Genomic DNA, 17,924 nt, shown 5'->3' on the forward strand with positions numbered 1-17,924 from the left:
ATGGTGTCATTTAAAAAGACTGATGGGTTTACTAATGCAAACTGAGTTGGTGGGGAAGAAGGTTTCCTTCCTGACGAGCAAATCCCCGCAGACGAGGCATTAGAAATCCGAGTTTTTTTGGGACATTTGTTATAAAGAAGAGAACTTGTGCCTTTCTCCCCCACACAGTTCTAACGACGACAACGACCAGAACAACAATGTCTCCATCCACAACGCCCACCAGCAAGACTCGCCTTGACACTGTCTTTACTCCTGCCTACGTGGCTCACCTCAACCAAAAGCTCGCCCATCTGGAACCGCAAAAGATTATAGAGTGGGCCATCGTTTCCCTGCCAAATCTCTATCAAACAACAGCCTTTGGTCTCACGGGTCTGGTCATCCTCGACATGATATCAAAAGTCTCCAAGGAGCACGCTCAACAACAAAGAGACCGCCAGCGTGGTCCAAAGGAAGACGTTGCCGTCAATCACCTCGTTCCGCTGATATTTGTTGATACCTTATACCACTTTGATGAGACCATTGAACTGGCTCATCGTGCTGCCAAGCACTATGGCGCTCCTCTCCACGTCTACAAGCCTCAAGCGTGCGAAGATCGTCAGGAATTTGAAAACAAGAACGGAGAGCGCTTGTGGGAGACGGAGCCGGACATTTACGACTACCTCGTCAAGGTCGAACCGGCTCGTCGCGCATATGAGGATCTTGATGTGCAAGCATACTTTACTGGTCGTCGGAGATCACAAAACGGCGATCGCGCTGCCATTCCCATCATTGAATTGGACAACACAGTCTCTCCTCCCATGCTCAAGATTAACGCATTGGCATCGTGGGATTACGATACAGTTTGGGCATATGTACAGTGCAATGATGTCCCATACAATCCTTTGATTGACAAGGGATACAAGTCCATTGGCGACGTCCACTCTACCCAACCAACACGTCCCGGAGAGAACGAGCGTGATGGCCGGTGGCGGGGTCAAGCAAAGACCGAGTGCGGATTGCACAAGGATTACTTGCGCATGCGGTCATCATACCTGGCGGCAAAGAAGCGAAAAGCGGCTTTGACAGCGTCTGGCACAGAGCCGGTCATGGAGGTGGAACCTGTCCCATCTTCTTGATGCGATGCGGTCAAATAGTTGTTTTCTTTGTCACATATACTTGAAGTCGAATAATGGCGTAGGATGAGTTGGAGATTGGGGTTTCTTCTTGTATCTATATATCCCACTTTTGTGTTTTTTTTTTTTGTTATCGTATGATGGACGGACGTGGGCACAATTGAAATAGATTATTTTCCAATCACTTTACATCTCAGTTGTCTTGCATTTGCTAATGCTTTTTGCACTTTGCAATGTGATTGCCTGGTAGATACACTACTTTGAACCTCTCAAAATAGTGCCGTATTATGAATGCTACCAATCTGGGATACTTTCGACATTATTTCCAATAAGTCTTTAACAAATGGCCAGCCATTTAACTGGGATCTTAGGCAGGGGACAAGCACGATGGATACCACCGCCGTGCCATACGGAAAAGTGACGTTGCAGCAAAGGACAATGAAATGTAAAGCCAAGGATAGACCAAATCGCCGTATGATGCATTGAAGCGTTTGGTGAGTATCGGCTTGTTGGATGCTCTTGTTTGCTTAAAAATTGTTACCTCCCACGATGAAAAGGGAAGCCACAGAGTGTAGCAAACGTCAACATGCCCACAAGGCAAAAGACAATACACAAGATATTCAGCCAAGATTGATAAACACTACCTACTCTCTCCATATTTTTCTTCCTTTATAAAGGGGTGGACGGACAAACGCTCAGGAGTAAGCCTCGTTGAGTTACAATCCCGTAAAACGGAACTGCAATCGCATAACTGTGCTATAACGAACCACATCCCCTAGTACACTCTCACCCGCCCTCCCACCACCACCAGCTCCTGATGACCAGGTATTTGCCAACGGCGGAGCGGAAGAGCGGCACAGAGCAAAAAAGGATGGAGATAGGACCCGCAGCGAGCAGCGACACTTTCTGCCAAGTGTTCGAGGACTTTCCCCAAAGCAACCATGAGCAACCCCGCGAAGGAAAGTTGCTCCGTATGTGTGCTTCGAACGCGATTCTCCGAGATGTTTGTCCGTCAAAGGAAGAAAAAAGAACAGCAACCCGCATTTTATAGCCTTGAAATGAGGCGCAGCTGCAAACCACTGCGCCACGCACGGGTTGCCCTTCCCAACCAGCGAGAGCATCTCCAAGGACAAGAAGGTAAACGGACTCTGGCGTGGAGATCTTGGGGTAAAAACAGCATGCACGCCAGGATCGCAACAAAAAGCACCCGGTCGGTTTCCAGCCAGCGGGGGTGGGCGTCCCACCTTTTGCGTCGCCAGGGAACCTTTCTACCGAATGCCACCCTCGCCACTACAGCAACAGTTCCCGTTCCTTCCGTCCAAGAACCTCCCGTCTTCCGGGCTCGTCTCGAAGAACACTACTACAACTCCCTCCTCGAGGACTTGATGGTTCTCACCTACGACCACACATCTCCCCATGCAAGTTTGTCGCATCTCTCGAAAACAAGAGACTGGAATAGACGTCTTCCCGAAACACCTTTGCAGAGCCTTTTCTCCGTCCCTGTTGAGAGACTCCCAACCGTTCCTGCCTCAGAGACGACAACAAATATCTTGACGCTGGAAAATGCAAGAGTGAAGGACGTTGTTTTGAAGCGCAAGTTCCGGAAAGGACTCTTCAACCCTATTGATTACACGACTGTGTTAAAGGAAAAGTATGATGCTCGGGAGGACGCTCCCCCACCTCCCCCTTATGCGCCCTTACCTTCCCGACTTCCCATTGTGTCAAAAGTCATGTTGAGAATTTGGAGTGAGGCCGCAGTCGCCAACAAGTAAGTCGGCGATAACAATATGTGGTGCGCGATGGCACATTATAACCGCCAACATCTTTCCAGGACCATCCTCCTCTCTGCCATCATGTCCCTTCAATCCATTACTGGCGTCCGCGCCGAGCCTCTCTTTGCAACCGTGGGCGACGCCTCGAAAAAGATCCGGGAAGGCATGCCCCTCGGCGCACGTGTAGAACTCACCGGTGTGAAAATGTACGAATTCCTTGACAAAATGACTCAATGCGTTCTTCCCCGTCTTCGGGAATGGGATGGCCTTAACCCCGTTGGAGATGACAATGGATCCATCACACTTTCCCTTCCCAGTACCGCCATTGGTTACTTTCCCGACATTGAACCCCATTTCGACATGTACCCCAGGTTGTTTGACACGGATATCGTCATCCAGACAACCGGAAAGAGCGATTGGGAGACAGTACTGTGCTTGTCTGGGTTTCAAGTACCATTCTTGAAGGAGAGAGTCGTGGCGCAGGAAGAGGAAGTCGAGGATGCCAATGATCCATGGGCCAAGTTCAGGAAGCCAAAGACAAGAGAGGAGCGGAGGGCCATGGCTGAAAAGCTCAAGAAAATGCATCAAGCCCAACAGGGAGCTTCCAAGCAATAGATCTACTGCGGTGGATGCAAATGGCATCTCTACCTGGAAAGTGTCATGGTTGAGCACCTTCAATATCGGGTGCATTGTTTCTCCTTGCTTAGAATTCCCCGACAATTTGATTCTCTGCCATACCATGTATTTATGAAAGGTCTACAGATTTGTTTAACAGATATATGTAGTACTAGTACTAGTTGTTGATTCCTTCGCATCGGTTCAATAGAACTGGGACCATTATATAAATTTGCATTGAAATCTCCGTCATGCAAAGCATCTGGTTCTCAAATACACAGCAGCCATTATCGAATATTATGAATTTAAACAACGTTTTGCTTATGGTACAATTGCACCCCTTTAGTTCTAAAATACATAAATTAAGGAGTTGCTCAATGCTCAATGTTTCCCGCTTAGTGCTTCCATCTAGAGAATGACACACGATTAGCCCGTTACCAAATGCTCATCGATCTAAAGCCTTACATTTTCAAGACTTTGTCCTTGCCGCCACTGGCAACCTTATCTCCTGCTGGGCTCCAATCTACCGAGTATACTTCATCCGCGTGTCCTGGTAACTCGATTTTTAGCTTCTTGGTCTTCAGGTCCCAGGTTTTGAGTGTCGAGTCGCGCGAGCCAGAGAGAACTTGTCGTGAGTCAGAAGACCAGCAGACTTGGAAGACAGCACCGACGTGTCCGCGGAGGGTTGAGATGAAACTCGTGGTCAAGTAGCATGTGAGTTTACATATTGACTATATACACGTGAAAAAAAGCGAGTCAAAAACTCACACTCCCTTTTCAGCATCCCATAACTTGATGCTCTTGTCAAAGCTCGCACTGGCTATTGTCCTCCCGTCAGGGGAGAAGCTCAAGTGGGTCACAGGCTGTTGATGTCCTGTCATCCGCGTAATAGGCTTCTTGCCAGTACTAGGTTCCCATAAGAATATTGTGAAATCGTCGCTGCAGGATGCGAGGCGTTCTTTCCGAGTTCCATTGGCTGTTGCAGCATTGTAGCGTTTCGTCGCTGCAGCATGGGCTGTGGATCTGTCGGGGAAGGTAGAACCTGTGTGATCGTAGGGGCCGGTGCGGAGGATAAAATCGGTAGAGAGGGCGAGGTGGTTGACCCAGTGGGCATGGCCTTCCAGTGAGCGGACCAGCTTGCCCTTTGGAGTATTGGTTTGGTTACAACTCAAGTCGGACAATACCTCATCTATTACAGACACAATGCATACCTGCGTCGACTCCCACACTTTGATCGTCTTGTCTCTAGATGCAGAGTAAATCAACCCGTCGCCGCCCCACTTGACGCACATTACAGGACCCGTATGTCCGGAAAGTGTCATAAGGACCTTTCGTAAGGTCGCATCCCATATGCGGACAGTGCCGTCACGCGACGCTGATGCAAAGCGATTGCAGTTTTCATTGCTAAAGCGGCATGAGAGATTATCATGCATCAAAATGTAGACTAACAGAAGACTTACAGGTGCATTGGCTCCCAGGATATGCTTGTAATGACTTGCGAATGAGCGCGGAGGGCATCGCCTATAGGTTTACCTGTTTTGGGATTCCACAATCTTATCTAATATTCACAAATATAGTTCAGTTTCAAGAAAGTCACAGCCTTCCTGTAAAGCTGGGTCATACCGTACTATCCATGCTTCCAGACGCCAAGATCTGACAGTCTGGGGACCAGGCCACAATCTGGACCCAGTTCTTGTGCCCTACCAATCCGAACGGTTTAGACTATGCCCATGTAATATGGAACTCTCATTGAGTCGTCATTTATCAAGATCCACACACACCTTCCAGCGTAAATTGTGGGGTCTCGGTCGCTAGATCCCATATTCTCACTGTTGTGTCCCCAGATCCCGTTGCCAGCTGTGTTCCATCCGGACTAAAGCATACCGAGAGTATAGCCTCCGTATGTCCTATGCTCTGGAGCTGTAGTTACCCATGAGTGATGACATTCCTGCACACAAGTAGCTTACCAGTTAGCGAAGAACTGCACCGAGTAACAGAGCGAACACGAAAAACCGCTTGTGGACGGTATAATATAGTAACCAAGTCTTCTGTAGATCGCTGGAGGCCTTGGATGATATCAACATGGAGGTTCTGCGTGATTTCTGTATCGTCGACGAGGAAGGAATACGGAAGTGGGTCTTCCTAAAGTGCCGTTCAAGAATCATATTTTTTTTTAACATTTATACGTTTTTAAGTATTGCATATAATTATCTTACATTCTGCAAGAGGTTGTTCAACAAGAGCGCTAGCTGCTCTGGGTTGACGTCGGCGGGAAGGTTCAAAGGAGGCCCACACACTTCCCCTTCAGGACTTTTGAATTGCGCAACAACCGTGGCCCCGACCGGAGCAGCAGGTGCGGCATCCCCTGCTGCTTGCTTTCGCTTTGATTTTGCCGTGTATGGATGGAACTTTGTTTCTCCCCCCATAATGTTAAATTGCAGGACGATAAAATGTTCAAGCTGCAAGATCTCAAAAAGAGTCCTTCAAGTCAGCAATGGAATGCTGTGCCACTGTTGCCTAGTTACAAAGCTTGCTGGTCAACCCTTCCATCCATGAGAAAGTCGAAGCTTTCCATCTGCCTTTACCGCGAAACAGATTGTTGGAAAAGCGTAAAGGCACCGTTCGGTGAGTTATCCCTCCTCTTTGCTACCAATCGTTGTCATTTTGGGTAGTTGTCCATGTCGTTGTCTTCTGGCTTGTCGTCTGGAATGGCTTGTCGTCATCTCTTGTCGTCTTGTCCGTGGGGAGGAGGGAGAACACAGGCTGTGATTTGAATGAAACTCTCTGGCGCTTCTTTGGGGGCAGTTTACGCTGATAGTCAGAGTCTGTAGTCTATTTTCTGTCTCTCTGTGACGATTCATGCAACTGATCTGGTTTTCGCTGGACCGACTTTTTGGAACCTTTTGGTGCGCCAACTGGACCCAGTCGCTAACTTCACCCCATATTTACATCGCTCCAGACGTACTTCTGTAAAGTTGTGTCTGTTGGCGAGTGACAACAGAATGGCTTCTCCGGACGAATACGATGGCGGTCGATCCACTCGGGACAAGTTCCAGCGTGAACGTGATGATGACGCACAAGGAGTCGAGGTGGACGAGTTCGGACGAACAATAGATAATCGCAAGCGACGGGAGCGCAGCAAAAGTCGGAGTCGCTCGCCGGAACCTACTGGTGAGTAGGTCCGGTTAATGGATCGAATCTGTTTACAATGTTTCTTATCTGAGGTAATACAACTTTAGGCGAACGTCGCGGCAAGCGTCGTCGATCTCGTAGCAGAGAGCTGGATACCTATATACCTGACTATGGTCGGGATGGATATGCACCTCCCCCTCGGTTCGGCGGCGCCACTGTGCCCGTGCCTCTCATGGATTATGGACAAGCCTTTTTTCCGATGATGGGAGACCACTACGATGGACGAAAGAGGTGACTTACTCTGGAGTCTTAATAGATATGCGTTCTGCTAACTCTCCTTGTTAGTCAAAATCTGCCAGACCCGATGAAGCTGGACTATCTTGTTTCACGCGAAGCATTCGCGGATTTCGCGCGACAAGAGTTCAGGAAGAAAAATGGCCGCCATGCCACGATGAGCCAAGAAGAATTGGAACGTCGATACGAAATTTACAAAGAGAATTTCACCAACAAACAGCATCAAAAGTTCTTCAGCACAGAAAAGAACAATGAATGGTACGCATTCAATAGTATCTATTCTCTATGAAACCCTATGGTAACCACTCCTACAACAGGTTCCGCGAAAAGTATCATCCCGTCGAGTCCAGACCACTCAAGGAAGAGACAAACAAGCGCCGGCACGAGCTGCTAGCCAAATTTCAAACTGAATTAGGCGAAGGCAAATACGACGACGTCAACTACGATCAACCAGCGGCGGCATCTGGGGGCGATGATGCTGTGGACAAACAGGAGGACGAAGATGTGAAACCTATCAAGGCAGAAGAGGAGCAACCAGAGGAAACCTTGGTACCTGTAGGCAAGAAGACTTCTGAGCCTGTTTATGCGTTGTTCATCAAAACTGTCCCGCCCAGCATGAAACGTCAGAAGATTGTGGAGGTAGGTGAATGCTTTCTGACAGTACTTATTGTATAGTATTAAGCTCTTTGATCATCAGCTGGTCCAAAAAGTCGAGGGCTTCAAGTATCTCGTTTTGAGTGACCCCAAACCCGACAAGTCGATGCATCGCCTTGGCTGGATTGTGTTTGAAGACGGGACTGACATGATGAAAGCGTTTAACGAGCTGAATAAAAAATCGGTATGTTTTTTTTTGGCTACATGAAGGCAGCCTCCTGCTGACGGCTACCCTTTCAGATCGACAACTTCACATTCCATCTTGCTCCCCATCACATTCTGGAGTCCCGCACTCGTGTGGCTCCCGGCGAAACTAGCAGACCGGAGCGACTTCGGCATGACCTCGATCAAATTAAACAGCTGGCTCAAGTGCTTGACGAGGAAGTTGGATTTGACCAAGGCTCTGGTGCAGATCTGGTTGCCAATCGCCTCAACAGCATTATACTGCCGGCTTTGGATACTAGCATGGATACTGATGGTGACCAGAAGGAGACCGATAAGGTATATAGTGGCTATGAGGTCTCGATTATGAACCTCGCAATGCGTGCTCACTAAATCTCAATGCAATTCCAATAGGTTAAGCGGTCCTTGGACCTTTACATAACCTATCTTCGGGTCGTTCACAATTATGACTACTATGGTGGTATTGAGAGTGCAAGTCCAGAGGATTTTGCCCGCCGATCGGCTGTTTATCTTCGCCGTCCACCGCCTCCTGAAGACAAGGACATCCGTAAAGACTGGACCGATCGACTGGACTTGCGTGTTGACCTGCGCATTCGGAAGCCGATTGATGGTCCAGAGATAACTAAACTAGGTGGAAAATCTCTCGAAGTGGAATTAGATAAATACCTTAGCAAGCATGTCAAGAAGGAGAGCGAGGGGAAGTACCGATGCCAAGAATGCAGCAAGCTTTTCAAAGGCGATGAATTCGTCAAGAAACATATCAAATCGAAACACGCCGAAGTCTGCGCCTCCACCAAACAGGAGGTTGAATTTTTCAACAATTACATCAGGGATCCAACCAAGGTGGACCCCAGTCGACAGGCTCTCGGCGCACTGAACGGGAATGCCACGCAAACTGTCGGTGCAGCCCCTGCCGTTCCTGTCATGCCGATGATGCCAATGCAAATGCAAATGCCGCTCATGAACCCTGCCTGGCAAATGCAAATGCAAATGATGGCACAAATGCAGATGATGCAGCCTATGGGGATGCCAGCGGGCACGGGAATGAGAATGAATGGAGGAGGGCAGCGCAATGGGCGAGGTGGCAGAGGCTCTGTTTCTGGAAGATTGGGGCCACCCCCCGATAGGAGGAATTCGTAAGTGTGCTCTGAAAACCTGCTAATGTGCAAGAACGATCTGTCTAATTCCCTTTATAAAAACCCTCAGGCGCGGCGATCCACGCCAGATTCGTAGCTACAATGATCTCGATAATCCTGTTCCATCTGGTGAAATGGAGATCAGCTATGATTAACCATTCAAAAGAATGATGCAACATATCTTGTCCGTGTCGTGCTGTAATATACTTTGGAGAATGCTCCTTTTGCTGTAAAAACTATTGCAATAATGTGTTGAATATATGCATTTGCGATGTCAAACAGGTTATCCATCTTGAAATTATTTAAAAATGACGCTTCATGTATTGGAGAATATTCATTCTTGGTCTGTAGGTCATCCCCTGTCCATAAACCCTCTATTTCTTGCCAGTCTTCCGTTCTGCAACCTCCCTTTCATGTTCTCGGATGTAGCGCTCTTCGGCAGCAGATTCCCTTTTGCTACAAACCTTGTCGGTACAATGACATACAAGAAATGCAAATAACCTTGGAGACCTACCTGAAAGCATCCGATCCTGCCTTTCCGTGGAGATGCACACTCTTCTCCAACTCCTTGTGGAATTGAGGATCCAAGCTAGGGTCCTTCTCGAGCTTCTTCTTGGCAGCCTGCTCCTTCAACTTGAGCTGCTCCCTCAACTTTTTGATAACTTCCTTCTCGTGCTCCCAAGCATATCGCTCTTCTTCCGTTGCCTCGCGCTTGGCGAATGCACCACCGGCATCGCGGATGTTTGTGGTCATTGCGCGGGTGAACCGGGGAACGGTGCGGAGGGGACGCGCTACGAGACGGAGTGCGGACATTGTTATTCGTTTTTGTTATGGACTTGGGTGCCGTGTCGCGATGAGATGCGTTTTGCTTTTTATATTTTGTTCCCGAAAATGAGGTCACGCAAGTCATCACGTGTATTGCCGGGGATGAGTCATTATGATGGCATGAGTCATGCAGTTTGAGAGATGAGGCATATTCCATTTGCTTGCCCAATGCATTATGGAGATTATTTGTTTCTACTGCATGCAATCATGGAGGAACATTGGGAAGTATCATTGAAATGTCGAGTTGCGGTATAGGAAAATGCGTTGACTGCCGGTGCATCGCTTGTCTTTTGGCACTACATAATCATTCCATGGTCGTCATCGATGTAGAAATGAGTAAGCGTATACGATGACCGTCAAGTTTCTCTCCTGCAGCTCATAGATTCCTTTCATGCATGTGTCTTACGTTCACAATTTGTCCGGTTTGGGAACGCGTTGTCGAGAGCTTACACCTGTCTTGGGACATGAAGCGGATGAACACAGTTTTCTATTATAGATATGCATCCATGCGACTATTCGGTTGTTCTTATGTCGCCAGATCCTATGGTGCGTGCTCAAGACCTTGATTCCTTGTCGCTTAAGCTACCATCCACAAAAGGGTACCGCCAATCATCAAAAACAATCCCCACGTCTCACCAGTTGAAACACTAGAAACCGACTAGTTCTACCTCGTTGCTCAAGAAATTCCAACATGCCTCTTTTGTTCTGTTCGTCTGCGCTGTAATAACTACTGATATCCTATCAGCGTTCTGTACCTGTTGATTTGTTTATATGCAACTGCATGTTGTTGAAAACTCCGCATTGAAGTGCGTAAGCATCATCACGTGAACGGTCACTTTCCACTCCCGCCATCCATCCGGGCAAACAACAACAGTTCACGCCCCGCCATCGACTCTGTACCAACGATAGACATAAAATTATAGCTTGTTAAGTATGGCGGTAAGTGATAAAGGAAGAAGCCCTTGCTGGCTGCCGCGAGAAAAACTCCAAAGCCGGCTGTGGACATGCCAAGTTGCAAGTAGGCGACCGTGAGGCCCTCAGCTTACAGATCATATTCCGGTTGACAGGCTGGCGATCACAAGAAAGAAGACTTTCGAAAATACCTTGAAAAGAATGGTATCATTGATGCCTTGACTAAAGGTGGGTGTGAAGATATTGAAGCTGCCGGCCAGGTCACAATAAGTTGTTCTTTGCTAAAACGAAAAATACGCTAGTTCTCGTTGGCCTGTATGAAGAACCTGAAAAGCCTGAAAATGCCATGGAGTAGGTATCGAGTGAAGATTTTGCAACGACAGCATCTCACTGACTAGTCGTATCGCAGTTACGTAAAACAATTTCTTGGAGGCCCATCAGACGTTGATGTGGAAGCTCTGCGTAATGAGAATGAGGAGTTACGTCGCAAAGTTGAAGAGTTACAGCAGCGGCTTGATGAGATTAAGGGAGCAAATCAAGTATGTCACCTTGAGGCTGCGATGGATTTGAGACCAGTAGAGATACTCATCCTTGATCGCATATAGCCTACGGTACAAGAACCGGCTAGCGTTACCCCAGGAGCACCTGGAGCCCCTGTCGAGCCACAGCCTGCCCAATGATTTGTAGTGGTCAAGAATCCCACATAACACCTGGACACCTGTTCCGTTGAATGTACATATTTACCCTTTTGGAAATAAAACTTCACAAAGTCACTAAAAGCTCATGTTTGTTTGATCACCCTATATTTTAGATACAGAGAAGAATGCTTCACATGCCTCTCCTCGGCCACATTATGTGCAATTGCTCTTGTCTGGGCCCGAAACACCCGCTATTGTGTTAGGTTGTATAAATACACCATTGCATTATGCAACTGCGGTCCTCTTTATTCCGACAAAGTCCGCCAGTCCTTCCCATACCCCTCGTAGAAATAAATCTATTTTACGCAAAATGCAGAGACGTCATCATCTTTCTGATAACTGCCTCGGGATCCATGCTGCACTGAAGGTTGTAGGTGTGCCACCATCTATATGCTTCGACCACTCCGTAGTAGTGGACAACCGCGGCAGCTACGACCAGACAATGAAATATTTGGTGCGAGTGGAACTGCCAAGACATCAAAAACGGGAGATCAGCCGTACGTATCACTTGAAAGTGCAGAGTTGATATCTACCCAAAGATCGAATTTTCCTGGTGCCCAGCGCTCCGGAACTCTGCAAGCATATACAACCGCGCCGAGAAAGTATATTGCACCAGAAGAAATAAGAGAGCCAGACGAGAGTGCATGTCTTGTCATTTGACTCTGGATAGGAAAGTCAGATGCGGCTGAAACTTGGCGCAACGGAGACGGACTCACCCCATATTTCGTCAATGCGTGTACCAACGGGACGACGCCAGTCAGGCCCATTAATACAAACAGGCCTGTTCGCAGCAGACGATAACGTGGAGCAAAAAATTTGGGAGAAACCGTAATACAAATCTGAAATTGGATATGTAAGTCGCTTGCACACGTCGACCACCAAAGTGGGTCGCGTACCGTTACGATTCCGAATATGACAATTACGGCGAGGTAAACAGCCTGCAATTTAGGGCTACAAAAGAATCCTAGCAGAGAGTCCGAGTTAACCAAGTGCCGGTATTTGTCCTATACCGATCAGTGCTCACCATAATAAATCGAAGGAACAAAGGATCCCCTAGAGTCGGAGGTCGAGTGATACATCAATCATAGTGCTCTACTAGCAGCAGGGGCGGGTACAGGTCGGCCACTCGACTTACATGATCAGCGTAACAATACCAACATAATCTCCTCTTAACCATACTGCCGCAACGCTTCTGGAATGACAGCAGCACAAATGGAAGGTGGTCGATAATCCAAGACAAACAACCGCTCCCAAGAAGAACATGCTTATGATCAAGATATCGGCCCAAGTACTTGTTTCAACCGTCAACCACCCATAAAAAACTTGCGCAAGGACCACAAAGCCCACAAAGCCTAGCGCGTGCGTAAAAACGTTGCCAGTTTCGTTGTGCAGGTATGTTAATGATTTTACACATCCCAGGTAAGAGTTCGTTATTCTCCGGTATCCTTTTAGTAGGTAGACGTTATCCACATACCTGAGAAACTTGTAAATGAATATGAAAAGGACGACGTAAAGTCATCGCTGATACATACCAATCTGGCATCTCTTTGATGGGTACGGTATATTTGTTCGGTTCCCCCTCTCGTTGCGTGAACTGATCATAGTCTCGTAGGTCGCGGAGAACAGCGGACGAAGTGGCAGGAACATTTACTGGATCAGTTGCAGCCTTGTCTAATAACGGTGTGGACTCCGCGCTTGGGTCTGCCTTGAGCGATTGTCTCCGTCGTGCTGCTCCTATGCGCTGCTCATAGGAAGAGACCTCGACGGATGTCGCGCTCCGCAAAGAGTCGTCGAGAACGGCCGTGATATGAGCCGTTTGCTTCGGCGACATTGTTGAACGGCCTCGTTTAAAGCAAATGCTGAACTATGCGTGACAAGTTGCGGTGCTTCGACCCAAGTGCAAATCACACGCAAATCAGCTCAAGCTCCGACGACTCTATTTTTCTAAAACGATCTGCCTGAAAAAACAGGCTGTTCGCGCTGTGCTTGGTGGACAAGATGGCAGTTCCGTCGTCGAACGAAGGCGAGCGGACGCCGTCGATCTTCCGTTTATGCGATCCAGTCGGTCCAGCGCGTGTCTTGTTGCCATGTCAACAATGGACACGTTCGTGGCGCAAATATCACGTGTAATCCTCCAATCAGAGGGCGTAACGTCATCCTTAGATTCCACAAGCCACTTGCAGCCGTCAAGCGCCGAAGGCGAGCGACTCGAAGGAACAGCAAAAGGTCGACCCTCATTTGCAGCATTTGCGCAATACCCCAATCTCGAACAAAAAATCAAGGCCGCAATTTGAAAATGGCTGCTGCAGCTCCATACCGCACCTTCCTCGGCCAACGCGTATGGCCCGCCACCATCCTCAAGCTTTACTTTCCCTTTTTCATTTCGGGATCCATGGCTTTCTTCCTCTTCAGCTTTGCTCACACCAAGATGATGGACAGTACGTATTCTTGATTTTCAATTTGCGATCTACTGTTTATGTCGTTGGGTTGAATCGGAACGAGACTTTTGGGAGGATGTGCGATCACGGAGGCATGGGGAATGAAGTGACAATATGTTCGCGGGCCGTATTACAGAATATTGTTCCATGTTTTGGTTATTGCTCTTATCTCACCCTTTTCTTCATTGTAACCAGGTCCTAGCGCAAAGTGGGAGAACATTGTGTAAGTTGAACGAGTGTTGCATGTCTCGGGAAGGGCTTAGCAAGGATTCCCTCGTCATCGCATGCTGGGACACGATGCACTTGAATCCCGGCAGAAGCAACCTTTACGCATATAAAAGATCATCGTTGATTTCGTGAAACTTTTGCTCACAAGCTTGTTTCATCTCTTAGCAACAACGTTCGCCGCGATACCGCAAGGCAAAAGCTCAAGGCCGCTGCTGGAGAGTACTACGAAGCACACAAATAGGAGAGCATTCGTACTACCCCGTTTCTTTGGCTATTCGTCCTTTGAATCAGTCCTGCTATCACGGTTTCCTTGGGCGTGGGATTTTGTCGGTGCTATTAGTTAGAACCAATAAGATATTACTTTGTGGAGTGAAGAACCAAATGAGAAGGAGTGGCGAAAGCTGTGGCTCAACTTGGGAAGTTGAAATTTCCAACCATCACGCTCATAAACATGCAAATCGAATCTACTGGGGCTCTCCATTGGCAAGTCTCCGCCGCGTTCATCCGAAATACCTAATTACAAGCAGTCCACCGCATAATGAGCGAGGGCCGTGGTTTGCTATCCAGTCGCCAAAAGAGCCATTAGCATATTAACTAACATCCCCAAAATGACCACCAAAAAACAACATCTATCCACATTGATCAAGAAAAACTGCCCTATCGTTGGGTATCTCATGCTATATGAAAGTCTGTCCGCGATATACCGTACGGGACTCATGGCAAATGATTCCAGTCCACTTCCTTTATCCCTTTTGCCTTTAGCCACTCATTCGCCTTGGAAAAATGCTTGCATCCAAACCATCCTCCCTGGTTGGCACTCAAAGGGCTTGGGTGCTTCGCCGTCAATACCAAGTGCTTCTTCTTATCAATACCTTTCCCTTTCTTTTGCGCAAAAGCGCCCCACAACATAAATACAAGCCCTGTTTTCGTTTTGTTCAGATAGGCTATGATGGCGTCCGTGAACTGAGCCCAGCCGAAATTTTGATGACTGTTGGCTTCGCCTTTTCGGACGGTCAAACTTGCGTTCAGGAGTAAGACACCTTCCGTACACCATCCTTCCAGAAAACCGTGTGAGGGTCTCGTAAACTTTTCTGGACCGAGATCAGATTCCAGTTCTCGGAATATGTTAAGGAGGGACGGAGGAGGTGGAATACCCTTCTTGACTGAGAAGCACAGTCCGTGAGCTTGATTAGGTCCATGATAAGGATCCTGACCAATGATAACCACTTTGATGTTTTCCAATGAACATTTTGTGAATGAGTAGATCTCTGTTGGGATTGGGTATATTGTCGCCTTTCGAGCGTATTCTTGGTTTAGGGCTCGTTTGATATTGAGAAAATACGGCTTTTCAATTTCGGTTTTGAAAGCTCTATACCAATCTGGGGACATGGTTTCTTTTTCAAGCTGCAGGAGGGCGGACTTTTCGCGTAAAGCTAGAGCAGCAAGTCGTTTGGCTTCGATCGCTTTGACCTGCAATGCGAAAAGGAAAATAGCAGTGAGCGCTTTTACGCATGATAGTCAACATCAAAAAGATTCTAGCCGGCTTCTAGCGGAGGATGCAAGATGGTCGTCCCGCTCACCAAGAGACACAGCGAAACGTTCGTTGCTGACTTTCTTACCTGCTGTTCTGTCAGCCCTTGTTTTATTTCACCCACACCGTTATCTACTTCTGACGCCAAGGGCTGCGGTTCCAGCACATCCTCCTTCACTACTTCAACCACCCCATCCGTCTTCTTCTCCAGCTCCTTCGTCGCAGAGGCGGATAGTCTGCGTTTCTTGGGAGGCAAACAATCCTCGCTGGTGTTTTCTACAGGCTTAAAGTATTTTCGTATCATTGTTGTTGAGCGCGTACAGGCTAGAGGGAGAGCACAGGAGACGCGAGCTCGTAATGGTAGTCCCAGGCAGAACACTTTGGGTGCAGTGTGCGGTGGTGCGATGGATGCAAGTGGGACAAATGGCGAGGAGAAGGAGCGATTTGCCCGTCCTTACCATGCGGCTTGCAGGTGGCTTGTTCATTTACCCTTATCAAGAAGTCATTAATGCGCCACATCAAAATGGTCCGAGAATGGCCGTCGTGAACAAGAAAGACCGACTCTTCCTCATAACACAGCAGGTTGTTAACCATTGTTCCTCATCACGCCAATCACCCCAAAACGCTGCACGAAACAACGTAAACATGGTGTTTGCACAGCAATGGACCACTGTCGCCCCTTGGGTACGCAAGATTGCACCCCTCGTCCACCCTGAGAAGATTCGCAACTAGTAAGACATGATTTACCTGCCACGCGCAATCACAGAATCGAAATTACCAATAGATAGACTTAACCGTGCATTTGTCCATTTGCAGCGCTCCCGTCATTGCCACCTGGGGAGCAGCAGCCGGTATCACTGTCCTCTTCTTCCTCGAACCAACTCCCATCGCCCGTACCGATATCTTCCAGAACATTCCTGTTGTGGGTGGATTCTGGAAGCACAAGCTGGAAGCGCGGGAACAGAAGGACTAGGATATCTTTAAGAAATGATGCAATACATGTGTGTTTGACGTTACGTGGGTCGACACGATTTGCCTTGGGGAGGAGCAGCTAAATAATAGATTATGTTGAATGCCGTGATTTGCGTTATGGGCGCACTATTTCTTTAACGATTTTTTGTTTAGCCAGGATAATACGGATGCTCAATGCTGCAATCCTTAGATATTGATTATAGGAGTTTGGTGTAGATTCATGTCCCACCGGTACGATCTCCCATCCACGGCGGGTAGGAGTTGCGATATCCAATACCAAGGGTACATACTCTGGTTTCCTTCTCATCCATATTCTCTCCGTACTTTCCCCTCGGAGGATGTCCTGAATAATTGTTGCACAGACACAGCGGCCAATCGGCATGTCTCATAGCATCTCATGTACTGGAAAGTGGGGAGTGAGTTTGCTTGGCGCCCACAGTACGGTAAACCATACTCTTTGACTTACTTCGTCCACAGTAAACAATCCCGTCGACATGTTTGCCAATGTGCCCTCCGAAACATTGTCAAAGGCAAATGTGTGCACGGATGCAGATCTCTAAAGTTCATATGAAAAAGGTCAGGACATTCCAAGGCGGTCTCTAGCGCTCATGCAACTCACCTCCAGCTCAATCGCAGTCGGATCCAAAAGTAGCTCCCCTGTATCATCTATCATGCAGGTTACCGAGGCCGCCAGCGATCGCAAAGGTATTCCTGCATCAACGAGGGCGAGTGTAGCGGCGTTCAAGGCAGTTGATAATATCTTTTTGGAGTATGTAGTGAGAAACATTGCTTGTAAAATATCGCGCAAAGAAGGTCTATTACCCCTCCGTCATCTGTAAGAACTTGCAGGGTAACTCGTATTGATGTTCGTGGGTGGAGTCCACTCAGTATGGATGCCTCCAAAGTTTGACGGATTATTCTTTCATACATTCGCTCTTTGGTTGCTACACATGGGTAACCACATTAGATTAGAAAAGGCAGCCGGCATATAGAGGGCATTCTGTCTGCGACTTGTGCGAACGTCATAGTCTTCCACTTACTAGTCATGCCTGCTGCAGTTTTAAATATGACTTCCACGACGGCTTTGTCCAACTTTTCGTCACGCAGCTTCACCTCCATCGGCCCAAAAACGGAACACATGACAGCACTGTCACCTGTAAACCTGCCATATTTTAGTTTCTGGGCAAAGATGCTTTGCAGCTCTGCTGTAGCATACCAGACTTAAACCGAACTGACCCGTCCGCTCTACTGAGTAGAGCCGAACTGCAGTAAAAGGGCCGCATCTCATTCGGCGAGTGCCGTTTATCAGGTCTTGTTCTTTGCGTCATTGTAGCAGCAATCGTCTTTGGAGAAATGGTCAACTTTGCAGATCACCGCGACACATAGGCCTTCACGGCGATTACCATGGCAATAAGAGAACTG

At 47.9% G+C, this 17,924-nt stretch overlaps 11 protein-coding genes across 11 annotated transcripts; 6 read left to right on the forward strand and 5 right to left on the reverse strand.

Moving 5' to 3' along the window:
- The first annotated feature begins 40 nt into the window (after positions 1 to 40).
- On the forward strand, positions 41 to 1,303 carry SPPG_02957 (phosphoadenylyl-sulfate reductase). The gene has a single exon (XM_016751244.1). The coding sequence runs from the start codon at positions 198 to 200 to the stop codon at positions 1,113 to 1,115; it is 918 nt and encodes a 305-aa protein (XP_016610537.1). The 5' UTR covers positions 41 to 197; the 3' UTR covers positions 1,116 to 1,303.
- Positions 1,304 to 2,237: 934 nt separating this feature from the next.
- SPPG_02958 (mitochondrial 54S ribosomal protein YmL7/YmL5) lies at positions 2,238 to 3,794 on the forward strand. The gene is made up of 2 exons (XM_016751245.1): positions 2,238 to 2,880; positions 2,944 to 3,794. The coding sequence occupies exons 1-2, from the start codon at positions 2,291 to 2,293 to the stop codon at positions 3,497 to 3,499; spliced, it is 1,146 nt and encodes a 381-aa protein (XP_016610538.1). The 5' UTR covers positions 2,238 to 2,290; the 3' UTR covers positions 3,500 to 3,794.
- SPPG_02959 (uncharacterized protein) lies at positions 3,763 to 5,953 on the reverse strand. The gene is made up of 9 exons (XM_016751246.1): positions 5,716 to 5,953; positions 5,467 to 5,641; positions 5,281 to 5,406; positions 5,123 to 5,199; positions 4,960 to 5,057; positions 4,711 to 4,903; positions 4,268 to 4,641; positions 3,965 to 4,195; positions 3,763 to 3,907 (listed from the first exon to the last, which is right to left on the reverse strand). Exons 1-9 carry the CDS (start codon positions 5,923 to 5,925, stop codon positions 3,895 to 3,897), a joined length of 1,497 nt encoding a protein of 498 aa, XP_016610539.1. The 5' UTR covers positions 5,926 to 5,953; the 3' UTR covers positions 3,763 to 3,894.
- A 113-nt stretch (positions 5,954 to 6,066) lies between these two features.
- Positions 6,067 to 9,178, forward strand: SPPG_02960 (uncharacterized protein). The gene is made up of 9 exons (XM_016751247.1): positions 6,067 to 6,124; positions 6,459 to 6,670; positions 6,739 to 6,922; positions 6,977 to 7,183; positions 7,243 to 7,564; positions 7,623 to 7,763; positions 7,820 to 8,080; positions 8,156 to 8,898; positions 8,969 to 9,178. The coding sequence occupies exons 2-9, from the start codon at positions 6,502 to 6,504 to the stop codon at positions 9,051 to 9,053; spliced, it is 2,112 nt and encodes a 703-aa protein (XP_016610540.1). The 5' UTR covers positions 6,067 to 6,124; positions 6,459 to 6,501; the 3' UTR covers positions 9,054 to 9,178.
- On the reverse strand, positions 9,147 to 9,792 carry SPPG_02961 (uncharacterized protein). The gene is made up of 2 exons (XM_016751248.1): positions 9,413 to 9,792; positions 9,147 to 9,354 (listed from the first exon to the last, which is right to left on the reverse strand). The coding sequence occupies exons 1-2, from the start codon at positions 9,709 to 9,711 to the stop codon at positions 9,273 to 9,275; spliced, it is 381 nt and encodes a 126-aa protein (XP_016610541.1). The 5' UTR covers positions 9,712 to 9,792; the 3' UTR covers positions 9,147 to 9,272.
- Positions 9,793 to 9,912: 120 nt separating this feature from the next.
- Positions 9,913 to 11,416, forward strand: SPPG_02962 (uncharacterized protein). The gene is made up of 5 exons (XM_016751249.1): positions 9,913 to 10,662; positions 10,791 to 10,863; positions 10,938 to 10,986; positions 11,045 to 11,174; positions 11,241 to 11,416. Exons 1-5 carry the CDS (start codon positions 10,657 to 10,659, stop codon positions 11,313 to 11,315), a joined length of 333 nt encoding a protein of 110 aa, XP_016610542.1. The 5' UTR covers positions 9,913 to 10,656; the 3' UTR covers positions 11,316 to 11,416.
- A 7-nt stretch (positions 11,417 to 11,423) lies between these two features.
- Positions 11,424 to 13,359, reverse strand: SPPG_02963 (hemolysin III family channel protein). Its single transcript, XM_016751250.1, has 7 exons — positions 12,866 to 13,359; positions 12,469 to 12,807; positions 12,358 to 12,386; positions 12,230 to 12,297; positions 12,050 to 12,172; positions 11,867 to 11,995; positions 11,424 to 11,799 (listed from the first exon to the last, which is right to left on the reverse strand). The coding sequence occupies exons 1-7, from the start codon at positions 13,162 to 13,164 to the stop codon at positions 11,635 to 11,637; spliced, it is 1,152 nt and encodes a 383-aa protein (XP_016610543.1). The 5' UTR covers positions 13,165 to 13,359; the 3' UTR covers positions 11,424 to 11,634.
- A 181-nt stretch (positions 13,360 to 13,540) lies between these two features.
- On the forward strand, positions 13,541 to 14,494 carry SPPG_09074 (uncharacterized protein). The gene is made up of 3 exons (XM_016757228.1): positions 13,541 to 13,771; positions 13,967 to 13,994; positions 14,165 to 14,494. The coding sequence occupies exons 1-3, from the start codon at positions 13,630 to 13,632 to the stop codon at positions 14,238 to 14,240; spliced, it is 246 nt and encodes an 81-aa protein (XP_016610544.1). The 5' UTR covers positions 13,541 to 13,629; the 3' UTR covers positions 14,241 to 14,494.
- SPPG_02964 (uracil-DNA glycosylase) lies at positions 14,402 to 16,081 on the reverse strand. Its single transcript, XM_016751251.1, has 2 exons — positions 15,619 to 16,081; positions 14,402 to 15,469 (listed from the first exon to the last, which is right to left on the reverse strand). The coding sequence occupies exons 1-2, from the start codon at positions 15,832 to 15,834 to the stop codon at positions 14,714 to 14,716; spliced, it is 972 nt and encodes a 323-aa protein (XP_016610545.1). The 5' UTR covers positions 15,835 to 16,081; the 3' UTR covers positions 14,402 to 14,713.
- On the forward strand, positions 15,990 to 16,611 carry SPPG_02965 (uncharacterized protein; the record flags this gene model as incomplete). Its single annotated transcript, XM_016751252.1, has 2 exons — positions 15,990 to 16,261; positions 16,347 to 16,611. The coding sequence occupies 2 exons, from the start codon at positions 15,990 to 15,992 to the stop codon at positions 16,501 to 16,503; spliced, it is 429 nt and encodes a 142-aa protein (XP_016610546.1). The 3' UTR covers positions 16,504 to 16,611.
- On the reverse strand, positions 16,605 to 17,869 carry SPPG_02966 (exosome non-catalytic core subunit RRP46). Its single transcript, XM_016751253.1, has 6 exons — positions 17,719 to 17,869; positions 17,543 to 17,656; positions 17,325 to 17,446; positions 17,122 to 17,262; positions 16,969 to 17,058; positions 16,605 to 16,904 (listed from the first exon to the last, which is right to left on the reverse strand). Exons 1-6 carry the CDS (start codon positions 17,828 to 17,830, stop codon positions 16,806 to 16,808), a joined length of 678 nt encoding a protein of 225 aa, XP_016610547.1. The 5' UTR covers positions 17,831 to 17,869; the 3' UTR covers positions 16,605 to 16,805.
- Between the last annotated feature and the right edge of the window lie 55 nt (positions 17,870 to 17,924).

The sequence above is a fragment of the Spizellomyces punctatus genome (assembly GCF_000182565.1).
Source record: "Spizellomyces punctatus DAOM BR117 chromosome Unknown supercont1.4, whole genome shotgun sequence".
Classification (NCBI taxonomy): Eukaryota; Fungi; Chytridiomycota; class Chytridiomycetes; order Spizellomycetales; family Spizellomycetaceae; genus Spizellomyces; species Spizellomyces punctatus.

What these genes read in the sequence shown, in the direction of transcription:
- SPPG_02957 (XM_016751244.1), top strand. Translation starts at nt 198, where the DNA reads ATGTCTCCATCCACAACGCCCACCAGCAAGACTCGCCTTGACACTGTC.
- SPPG_02958 (XM_016751245.1), top strand. Translation starts at nt 2,291, where the DNA reads ATGCACGCCAGGATCGCAACAAAAAGCACCCGGTCGGTTTCCAGCCAG. An exon ending in GAGGCCGCAGTCGCCAACAA is followed by an intron (nt 2,881 to 2,943) that starts GTAAGTCGGCGA and finishes ACATCTTTCCAG; the next exon opens with GACCATCCTCCTCTCTGCCA.
- SPPG_02959 (XM_016751246.1), bottom strand. Translation starts at nt 5,925, where the DNA reads ATGGGGGGAGAAACAAAGTTCCATCCATACACGGCAAAATCAAAGCGA. An exon ending in TCCTGGGAGCCAATGCACCT is followed by an intron (nt 4,904 to 4,959) that starts GTAAGTCTTCTG and finishes ATGCCGCTTTAG; the next exon opens with CAATGAAAACTGCAATCGCT. An exon ending in AAGTGTGGGAGTCGACGCAG is followed by an intron (nt 4,642 to 4,710) that starts GTATGCATTGTG and finishes AATACTCCAAAG; the next exon opens with GGCAAGCTGGTCCGCTCACT.
- SPPG_02960 (XM_016751247.1), top strand. Translation starts at nt 6,502, where the DNA reads ATGGCTTCTCCGGACGAATACGATGGCGGTCGATCCACTCGGGACAAG. An exon ending in AACGTCAGAAGATTGTGGAG is followed by an intron (nt 7,565 to 7,622) that starts GTAGGTGAATGC and finishes TTTGATCATCAG; the next exon opens with CTGGTCCAAAAAGTCGAGGG. An exon ending in ACCAGAAGGAGACCGATAAG is followed by an intron (nt 8,081 to 8,155) that starts GTATATAGTGGC and finishes CAATTCCAATAG; the next exon opens with GTTAAGCGGTCCTTGGACCT.
- SPPG_02961 (XM_016751248.1), bottom strand. Translation starts at nt 9,711, where the DNA reads ATGTCCGCACTCCGTCTCGTAGCGCGTCCCCTCCGCACCGTTCCCCGG. An exon ending in GCAGGATCGGATGCTTTCAG is followed by an intron (nt 9,355 to 9,412) that starts GTAGGTCTCCAA and finishes CAAGGTTTGTAG; the next exon opens with CAAAAGGGAATCTGCTGCCG.
- SPPG_02962 (XM_016751249.1), top strand. An exon ending in AAGCCTGAAAATGCCATGGA is followed by an intron (nt 10,987 to 11,044) that starts GTAGGTATCGAG and finishes GTCGTATCGCAG; the next exon opens with TTACGTAAAACAATTTCTTG. An exon ending in AGATTAAGGGAGCAAATCAA is followed by an intron (nt 11,175 to 11,240) that starts GTATGTCACCTT and finishes GATCGCATATAG; the next exon opens with CCTACGGTACAAGAACCGGC.
- SPPG_02963 (XM_016751250.1), bottom strand. Translation starts at nt 13,164, where the DNA reads ATGTCGCCGAAGCAAACGGCTCATATCACGGCCGTTCTCGACGACTCT. An exon ending in ATCAAAGAGATGCCAGATTG is followed by an intron (nt 12,808 to 12,865) that starts GTATGTATCAGC and finishes CAAGTTTCTCAG; the next exon opens with GTATGTGGATAACGTCTACC. An exon ending in ACGCATTGACGAAATATGGG is followed by an intron (nt 11,996 to 12,049) that starts GTGAGTCCGTCT and finishes TTTCCTATCCAG; the next exon opens with AGTCAAATGACAAGACATGC.
- SPPG_09074 (XM_016757228.1), top strand. Translation starts at nt 13,630, where the DNA reads ATGGCTGCTGCAGCTCCATACCGCACCTTCCTCGGCCAACGCGTATGG. An exon ending in TCACACCAAGATGATGGACA is followed by an intron (nt 13,772 to 13,966) that starts GTACGTATTCTT and finishes CATTGTAACCAG; the next exon opens with GTCCTAGCGCAAAGTGGGAG. An exon ending in GCAAAGTGGGAGAACATTGT is followed by an intron (nt 13,995 to 14,164) that starts GTAAGTTGAACG and finishes TTCATCTCTTAG; the next exon opens with CAACAACGTTCGCCGCGATA.
- SPPG_02964 (XM_016751251.1), bottom strand. Translation starts at nt 15,834, where the DNA reads ATGATACGAAAATACTTTAAGCCTGTAGAAAACACCAGCGAGGATTGT. An exon ending in AAGGGCTGACAGAACAGCAG is followed by an intron (nt 15,470 to 15,618) that starts GTAAGAAAGTCA and finishes TTCGCATTGCAG; the next exon opens with GTCAAAGCGATCGAAGCCAA.
- SPPG_02966 (XM_016751253.1), bottom strand. Translation starts at nt 17,830, where the DNA reads ATGACGCAAAGAACAAGACCTGATAAACGGCACTCGCCGAATGAGATG. An exon ending in AACTGCAGCAGGCATGACTA is followed by an intron (nt 17,447 to 17,542) that starts GTAAGTGGAAGA and finishes ACCCATGTGTAG; the next exon opens with CAACCAAAGAGCGAATGTAT. An exon ending in GATTGTTTACTGTGGACGAA is followed by an intron (nt 16,905 to 16,968) that starts GTAAGTCAAAGA and finishes CCCACTTTCCAG; the next exon opens with TACATGAGATGCTATGAGAC.